Below are 10,212 nucleotides of genomic sequence, written 5' to 3' on the forward strand. Positions count from 1 at the left end.
ATATATATATATATATATATATATATATATATATATATATATATATATATATACACATATACATATACATATACATACATATGTATATATACATATACATATATACATATACATATATACATATACATATACACATATATTCATTATATATACATTATATATATATATACATTATATATATATATATATATATATATATATATATATATATATATATATATATATATATATATAAATATATATATTATATATATATAAATATATATATTATATACATATATATATATATATATATATATATATATATATATATATATATATATATATATATATATATATATATATATATATATATATCAGGGATGTCCAAACTCGATCCTGGAGGTCCGGTGTCCAGCAGATTTTAGCTCTAACTTGCCTCAACACACCAGCAAGGATGTTTCTAGAAAGCCTAGTAAGAGCTTGATTAGCTAGCCCAGGAGTGTTTGATTGAAGATGGAGCTAAAATCTGCAGAACACCAGACCTCCAGGACCAAAATTGAAAACCTCTGATATACATCATAGTCAAAAGGACAGGTAAACCTTATCTTCATCTGTGATACTACTTTATACTTTAAATATAGATCGCGTACTTTTACCCTGTTCATGACCTGGTTTACCTAACAAAAAACGTGGTGAGTTTATAATAGCATAACAGTTCTCCGGAAGTACCTGAGCAGGCTAATCTCTGTGCATATAGCCCATTCCCTCTTTTTTGTGGGATTTAATGCTCACTTGTTTAGCTTAGAAGCAGGCAAAGCAGATCTCTGATCAGCACTTATCTGCGCACGCCAATCCAAGCACACTGGGGAAGTGAGACAATTGCGAAAAGTGTTACAACAACAGCCATGATTCAGCAGATTGCTATCTCTCAGTTGCACGGTAGCCACGTGGAGTAGCTCTGCTGGTGGCATGTGAAGACCGGCTGGACTTGAGCGATGTAATAATTGCTAAAGTTACCATCAGCTACGTATGGAGCCGGCTGATAATAGCAGGTGACGTTAGCCACGTTGGGGATGACGTTCTGTTCGGCTAGCACACGCACCGCTAGCATGGCGATCAGCCCTAATGTCTGCCGCCGCTCGTGTCCCATCAGACACACCGTACTTTCGTTTACCACGCTATGAAGAGTCGTCAGATAGTCGTACTTGCGATCCTCCAAGCCTACAAAGTGGTTCTGGAGGTACGACTCGAGCTTGCGCTGCTGTTCGCTGATGTCTGAGAAGTCGATGAAAAAGCGGGAGCACATGTAGCGCTGGAGAGACTTCATTTCGGACTCGGAGGCGGCGCGGAAACCCCTGACCAGCAGATGGCAGTATTTCAGCAGGCCTCCGCCTCGGATTTCCTCAGGATTCCTGGTGCAGATTATTTTGTTGCGCAGGTGGTCCAACGCGGCGGCGAAATCTCCGTACACGCTCTCACCGATGATGGTGGGGTGGAAGGTTTTGGCCATCGGGTTCTCGGAGCACTCGTAGAAAAGGAGCAGAGAGTCCAGTTTAATCTGGAAGGAGTCGACGCTGAATTCGAATTGTCGGCGTAGCGAGTCCACAAACTTCAGCTCAACGTTTTTGCCACGGTTGTTGGAGAGGGAAATGAGACTCCAGCGATCTGAATCGTTGCACACCTTCACCATCTTCTGCACATACGCCTCCTGCAATGCAATAAGACAAGAGACTGGTGACATTACTGTAAAACAAATTGCTGTAATTTCAACGGTAAAAAACTTTAAAACTGCAACAATATCTGGTTAACAGTAAGTTTCCATAATATATTTAGGGGTAAAGTCTAGATGGGTTTGGGTTGTCACGGTACTGGAATTCTGTACCGAACGATACTGAAATTTTAGGTCCATTTGCCGCTAACATTTGTGCGCGTTTTTAAAAAAAACACTGATTTTCCATTGTGTTCACATGCTCAACGGAAATGACTGTGATTGGTCGTGAAGGTTATCAGTTCACCGAACTCAGCGCTGTGGGTTTCCTCTGGGTGCTCCGGTTTCCCCCACAATCCAAAGACATGCGCTATAGGTGAAATGAAGAAACTAAATTGGCTGTAGTGTATGTGTGTGTGTGTGTGTGTGTGTGTGTGTGTGTGTGTGTGTGTGTGCACGCGAATGAGTGTGTATGGGGGTTTCCAGTACTGGGTTGCAGCTAGAGGGGCATCCACTGTTTAAAACATATGCTGGATAAGTTGGCGGTTCATTCCGCTGTGGCGACCCCTGAAGAATAAAGGAATTAAGCTGAAGGTAAATGAATTAATTAATGTTTTTGTCTGTGTAATAAAGGTATGATGTGAGGACAATAGTAAAACATTGGTGTAAAATACTAAGAATTAACATAATACGGTAATTTACTGTACAATTTTTTAAATATATAATATAAAAATAAAATATATACATTTCTTCAATTTAAGTTTATTTGTATAGCGCTTTTCACAATAATTATCGCTTCAAAGCAGCTTTACAAAAGGTATATTATATAAAAATAGCTTTTTACGGTTTCTACTGTATATTTCATAGTGAATAGCTACCTTTCTTTTTTTTCAGTGAAAGGTTATTTTAGTACCAGAAAACTTTCATCCATTCATTTTCCTTCAGCTTAGTCCGTTTATTCATCAAGGGTCGCGACAGTTGAATGAACCGCCAACTTATCCAGCATATGTTTTATGCAGCGGATGCCCTTCCAGCTGAAACCCAGTACTGGGAAACACCCATACACACTCATTCACATTCATACAGTACGACGAATTTAGTTTATTTAGTTCACCTATAGTGCATGTCTTTGGATGAGGTGAGGAAACCGGGGCCAAAAAACAATTTCGTAAACCGAAATACAAATAAAAACTCACAATAGATGAATAACTAAAGCTAAACTAAACTAAGAGTCGCTGAAAAACTGAAAGCGAAAGTAAATGATCATTTACAGATTTAATAAGCTGCATTCTGTGGAGGAGAATCTGACCTGTGGATGTTAGACAATACCTGTGATGGCGCTTTTTACTGCAAACACCTCAGAACACTCATTCATTCATTTTCCTTCGGTTTAGTCACTTTATTCATCAGTGGTCACTACAGCGGAATGAACCACCAACTTATGCAGCATATGTTTTACACAGCGGATGCCCTTCCAACTGCAACCCAGCACTGGGAAACACCCATGCACACTCATTCACACACACACACACACACACACACACACACACACACACACACACACACACACACACACTACAGCCAACTTATTTTATTCAATTCAACAACAGCACGTCTTCGGATTGTGGGGTAAACCGGAGCACCCGAAGGAAACCCACGCCAACACTGAGAGAATATGCCAACTCCACACAGAAATGCCAACCGACTCTTTTTTTCCACTTTTTAAAATGTACAATATAGAAATATATAGTAATATTTATAGCAAAATTTCACAGTTTTTACTGTATTTTTTACAGTTAACAGCAACCGTTTGTATTTTGATACCGTGCAAGGTTATTTTAGTAATCGAAAATTAAAACCAAGACTAAAATATTGGTCAAAAAACGAATTCGTAAACCAAATTTATAAATAAAATCACAATAAATTAATAACTAAAACTAAACTAAAAGTAACTGAAACTGAAGTTGCAATAATACAATTATCAGCAAAAATAAATGATAATATTCAGATTCAATAAGCTGCATTCTGTGGAGGAGAATCTGACGGGGTCGCCAACTTATCCAGCATACGTTTTACGCAGCGGATGCTCTTTCAGCTGCAACCCAGTACTGGGAAACACCCATACACACATTCACACACATACACTACGGCCAATTTAGTTTATTCAATTCACCTATAGCGCATGTGTTTGGACTGTGGGGGAAACCCACACGAACACGGGGAGAACATGCAAACTCAGAAATGCCAACTGACCCAGCCGGGACTCTTTTTCCACTTTTTAAAATGTACAATATAGAAATATATATGGTAATATTTAAAGCAAAATTTCACAGTTTCTACTGTATTCTTTTACAGTAAACAGCAACCGTTTTTATTTTTTACACCATGCAAGGTTATTTTAGTAATCGAAAACTAAAACTATGACTAAAATATTGGTCAAAACTATATCGAGAACCAAATTTATGAATAAATTCACAATAAATTAATAACTAAAACTAAACTAAAAGTCATCAGCTGTTTCCATTCACCTATTTTATGCGTATTTTGCATATGCGCATAAAAAACGGTTGATGGAAACGCCATGATGCGCATACATTTTGAAAATGCGCATAAAAAACGTATTCGCATAGCTGAGTAGGATAAACCTTTTATTCGATAGGAAAAGATGCGCATAAACTACGATGGAAACACTTTTACCGCACAAATTCCAGTATGCGCATTAAAAAAGGTCATGTGATTTTGTTATATGAGATCATGTGATGATGAAAATGTGCGTAAATGGACAAACCAGAAGGCTGAGCACACTGTAAACCATCTGAACTGTTGTTTTGGTCATTCTAAAACACCTTAATGTTTCAGTATTAGTGTTATTATATTATTAATGACCTCCAGAATCAAGAGCATCTGTGCTCCGCGTCTGACACCTTTAAACGCCACCGCGCGTTCACTGCGTGTCAGGATTGCCTTCTGAGGCGCAAGTCAATTATTAGATGAAGAAAAGATTGACGCAGCTTCTCCTACTGCAGCAAATTCAGTTTTTACTGTTGATATTTGGCGCCAGTTAATCAGGAGGTGACGATTTTGTTTGCTTTGACTCGTTGGATGGAAACGCTGCTTTATTCGCACATCTTTAATGCGATAATACAGTTTTGCGCATAAAGTTAACTCGCATTTTTGGATGGAAACATAGCTAATGAAAAACTAACTGTAATAATATAATTATTAGCAAAAATAAATGATCATTTACAAATTTAATAATGTTCTCCTCATTATGTGTAGGAGAATCTGACCTGTGGCTGTTAGACAATACCTTTGTTGGCGCTTTTTACAGCAAACAATCAGTCAAGTGCATGTTCATTAACATTCATTCATTGACTTTTTGGCTTAGTGCCTTTATTAATCAGGGGTTGCCACAGTGAAATGAACCGCCAACTAATCCAGCTTATGTTTTACGCAGCGGATGCCCTTCCAGCCACAACCCAACACTGGGAAACACCCATACACTCTTACATTCACACACATACACTACGGACAGTTTAGCTTTCCCAATTCACCTATAGCGCATGTGTTTGGACTGTGGGGGAAAGCGGAGCACCTGGAGGAAACCCACGCCAACACGGTGAGAACATGCAAACTCCACACAGAAATGCCAACTGACCTAGCTGGGGCTCGAACCAGCGACCTTCTTGCTGTGAGGCGCTTGTGCTACCCACTGCACCACCGTGAGGCTCTTAGGTGCATGTTTATACACAAAATACATCTGCCAAAAACATGAACTAGGCATGTTTAAATGCATGTTTTACCGGATCACCCGGAGGAAACCCACGCGAAGCAGGGAGAACATGCAAACTCCACACAGAAACACCAACTGACCCAGCCGAGGCTCGAACCAGCAACCTTCTTGCTGTGAGGCGACAGCACTACCTACTGCGCCACTGCATCGCCCTTGTAGGAAATCTTTATTATTATTTTACTTTTCATACAGTTGTGGTTTTGGGTTCAGCGTTTGTTCAAACATTTATTTTATTTTCACCACTAAGAGGTTTGCACAAGGGTTAATGTAAGCTCTGCAAGCACTGAACTTTGCTTCGGTCCCAGCCTGATCTCACGAGAAAACGTAAGTATTTTACGTTTTGACAGTTTAGTGGCTAATTCGTACGAGTTCGTACGAGTTCAGTCGTACGAAATGGTACGATTTTAAAAAGGAGGCGTGGCACCTAACCCCACCCCTAAACCCAACCGTCATTGGAGAATGAGCAAATCGTACTAAAATGTACGAATTAGATCGTACGAATTCGTACGAATTAGCCACTAAAAAAAAAGTTACGAATTGCCGTGAGATTGTGTTGTTCGGTCCACACTGAAAGCTTTCTATTAAGACTGCAATTACTAAAACTAAATAAAAATGAAGGCGACACGGTGGCACCGTGGTTAGCACTGTAACCTCACAGCAAGAAGGTCACTGGTTTAAGTCCCAGCTGGGTCAGTTGGCATTTCTGTGTGGAGTTTGCATGTGTTGGCGTGGCTTTCCTCTGGGTGCTCCAGTTTCCCCCACAGTCCAGAGATATGCGCTATAGCTGAATTGGATTAACTAAATTCGCAGTGTGTATGGGTGTTTCCCAGTACAGGGTTGCAGCTGGAAGGGCATCCGCTGTGTAAAACATATGCTAGATAAGTTGGCGGTTCATTCTGCCGTGGCGACAACTGATGAATAAAGGAACTAAACCGAAGGAAAATGAATGAATGAATGAATAAATAAAAACGAAATACGAATGTGTTCGCAAAATTCAAACTAAACCATTCGCGAAACGACCTAAAACGGAGCAAATTTAAATAAATGCTCATTTTAAAATGCAAAACTGTAATAACTTTGGCTGCTGCATAAAAACGGCACTCATTTCTTTTAAATACACATCAGTTTGCCGTATCGTTTCTCCATCAGTAGCTATCGCAGGACATCTAAGAGGCTGACAGCACTCGATCGGCTTTAAGCTGCTTTAGCACAATCCTCTTACCCACAGAAAAGCAACATTTCTCCAGCAGGTAAACTACTCTAATTGTATTCCTTTAAATGTCATCGGAAACTATACAAGCAGGTGGTCTTAAAGGGATAGTTCACTCAAAAAATGAACATTTACTCTCTCTTGAGTGGTTACAAACCGGTGTGAGTTCGTTTATTCCATTGAGCACTAAAGAAGATATTTATAAGAATGCTGAAAACCGCATTGACTTACATAGCAGAAAAACACAATGGAAGTCAATGGTTACAGGTTTTAGCTATCTACTGAAATCTAATCTTTAGTGCACAACAGAATAAAGTAACTCAAACAGGTTTGGAACAAGTGAAGGTTGAGTTAAAATTAAAACTTTTGGGTGAACTACCCCTTTAAATTACACACAACGCTACAAATAAAATAAAATAGAAATAAAATATGCAAAGTCAAGCATAACAGTATCAGACTTGACTATTTAAACATGCATTTTTTAACTAAAGCTGTTTCTTAATTGTATAACCATTAGAGCTGCACGATATTGGAAATTATCGATTAACATCTAACTATTTTGGAAAAACTCAGTTTTACATTGATTTGTAGGCATAAAATATACAAAAATATACACACAATAATATTTAAAGCACAGCTGAAAGCAATAAAACAAAGATAAAAATGAAATAACACTTTGGTTTTTGGTGGAGTCTACCAGTATTGAGATGTAGGAATTGAATAATCGACTGTAAAATAGCAGTGTCTTTATTATATTAAATATAATATATATATTTTCTTCAGTGTTGTTGAATTTATGTACTTTTTTTCTTCTATTCATAAACATTTAAACCCAATCAATTGAATCTAATCTAATTGTTAAAGCAGATAAACGTTATAATGTCTTGTGTCCAAATGGTTTAACCAATGGTTGTGTCCAAATGGAACTCACTTGAGCTCCTGCGAGGTGACTATTGAAGAGTCACACATTGCTATATCAATGCTGAAACGACATACAGTGCATATGAGTACACCCCTCAGAAAGCTCTCTTTTAAATTCATATTTTAAATAGGAAGCTTTACAATATTATATTATTACATATACATTAGATTAGTCAGTACTCAAGCCAAATCTGGAGCTTATCTAACAAAATAACTTACGATAACGATCCAAAAGCTAGAACACCCAAATTCATATGCTATTGAAAAATATTAAATACAAATTTAAAAAAGAGGAAAAGTCAAGAGAAGCAATAAATAGAAAAATTGAGTTGGAATTGTGTAGTTTGTAATGTTATTTGCAATATTTTGCATGAATTTAATTGTATAATCTCTCAATTCTAAAGATGTTCGGTGACTAAAATATTATTTTAATAAATATATCTGTTTAATAAATCTGTTCTGTTTAAATGCACCGAAATACACTGCCTATTTTCACTGAGAAATGGATACAAATACTCATTTTCAAAACGGAGTGTACTTAATTATGCTGAGCATTGTATTGTGCAGCCCTAATAACCATACACTGTAAGAGGTGATCAGTTACTTAAAGCAAGTAAACCAGTTGCCTTAAAGACAAAATGTTGAATTTACAAAAATAATATAAGTTAACTCACTGTAACTTGGAACTGTTAAGTTGCCATAATTTTTTATAACTAATTGCTCACTGTTTTTCAATACACCTTTATTATATATATATATATATATATATATATATATATATATATATATATATATATATATATATATATTCAGCTTTTCTGTATCTACCAAAATGACATACAGTAACCAAAATAAATCTGCTCTTCCAGACTCCAGCGTGTCTTCTAAATTCAATACAGGCTCTAATTGTAGATTTTCTAAACTTAATGAAGCACCAAATATGTAATATTGTAATAATTACAACAATTATTTGAAAACAGACGTGCTAAAATAGTCTGACACTGTAAAAATTGATTAGTTGACTTCAAAAAGTGAGTACAATTAGCATAATTATAAAAATTAAGTCTATGTAACAGTTCCAAGTTACAATAGGTTTACTTACATTATCTTTGTGAATTCACCAACTAATCACTTTTTACAGTGAACTTTACTTTAGGTAGAAAAGTGAGTAAACCCGTTGCCTTAAAAGCAACAAGTTGATTTTACTTAAAAAAGTCAGTAAACCCATTGACTTAACTTGTATATTTGCACATATACTGTAAAAAATGCAGGGTTCCACACAATTCATTCATGTCGTCCCAACACAAATCGATTAAGTTCACTTAAGTTAACACTTTTACCAATTGTATGTGGATTGAACATAAAAAATTAAGTTGTCCCGATGAAATCTCAAGAATTGTGTTGTTTCAGCTCATTTCAAATAAGTAGTTTGAACAAGTAAAAAATATTTTTGAGTGTAGTTATGTATACTTAATAATTATAAGTCAACAAGTTTACTCTTTCTTTTTAAGTAAAGTTAACTAATCGCTTTTACAGTGCCTGAATCCTTTATAACTATAGTATTTTGACATGTAAATAAATCCCACCTCACCTTGAGTGTGAGCGGTGTGATTTTCTCTTTATTGACCCCATCGGGTAAAAAGTCCAGCAGACAGTCCAGCACAATGTTCTTGACGATCTGAAACTCGGTTTCTCCCTTCAGCTCCACGCGGAATATGAGGTCCAGGTCTTTATAGCCGAGCCCGCTGTCTCCGTGCAGGACGTGGCTGGCGGCGGACCCGTTGAGCCGCACGTCCCGCACATGGATGCTCTTCTCCCGCATGCGGCTCCGCACCGCTGTCACGATCTGCCGCGGCTTCATCTGCAGCGTCGGGAAGTTTCCGCGGCCGTGGATCGGGATGGTCTCGGTCAGGATGAGATCCAGACGCTGGACCTGCTCCCAGCTCAGCACGCTGAAGTTGCTGCTCTCCGCGCCCGCGTCCTCTTCCGCCATGGCGGGTCTGTGCTGTCGGGGGTCGGAGGAGAGTCTGGCGGCCGGTCGGAGGTTTCACTGCTGCCTGGAGGCTTCAGGAGGACACTGGAGATGCATCACCCTGCGCTGCTTCTGTGCTGATTATGTGCGAGCTGAAGAGTGCCATCCGGCCAGAGTGTGTGTGTGTGTGTGTGTGTGTGTGAGAGAGAGAGAGGGACGGCAAAGCAGAGGCTTTCTGTGCGCCTCAGGTCACGCCTCTATCACTGTACGAGCCTCTCTCTCTCTCTCTCTCTCTCTCTCTGACCCACACACACATATTCCACTGACACACGGTCACATACACTCACCTCTGTGCAGCTGTGCGTTCTCACACACACACACACACTCACGCACGCACACACACACAAACACACACACACACACACACGCACTGTCAGAATGATAAAACAGAACATGTTTTAGTGTTCAGTGGATAAGTAAGGGGTCAGTTGTTGGCTCAGTGGTTAGCACTGTCACCTCACAGCAAGAAGGTCGCTGGTTTGAGCCCCGGCTGGATCAGTTTATGTGTGGAGTTTGCATGTTCTCCCCATGTTGGCTTGGGTTTCCTCCGGGTGCTCCGGTTTCCC

General features: G+C 38.6%; 1 protein-coding gene across 1 annotated transcript; it reads right to left on the reverse strand.

Annotated features, from left to right (window-relative positions):
* Positions 1 to 376: 376 nt before the first annotated feature.
* tent5aa (terminal nucleotidyltransferase 5Aa) lies at positions 377 to 9,879 on the reverse strand. The gene is made up of 2 exons (XM_056475509.1): positions 9,206 to 9,879; positions 377 to 1,690 (listed from the first exon to the last, which is right to left on the reverse strand). The coding sequence occupies exons 1-2, from the start codon at positions 9,605 to 9,607 to the stop codon at positions 911 to 913; spliced, it is 1,182 nt and encodes a 393-aa protein (XP_056331484.1). The 5' UTR covers positions 9,608 to 9,879; the 3' UTR covers positions 377 to 910.
* Between the last annotated feature and the right edge of the window lie 333 nt (positions 9,880 to 10,212).

The sequence above is a fragment of the Danio aesculapii genome, chromosome 16 (genome assembly GCF_903798145.1).
Source record: "Danio aesculapii chromosome 16, fDanAes4.1, whole genome shotgun sequence".
In the NCBI taxonomy this organism is placed as follows: Eukaryota; Metazoa; Chordata; class Actinopteri; order Cypriniformes; family Danionidae; genus Danio; species Danio aesculapii.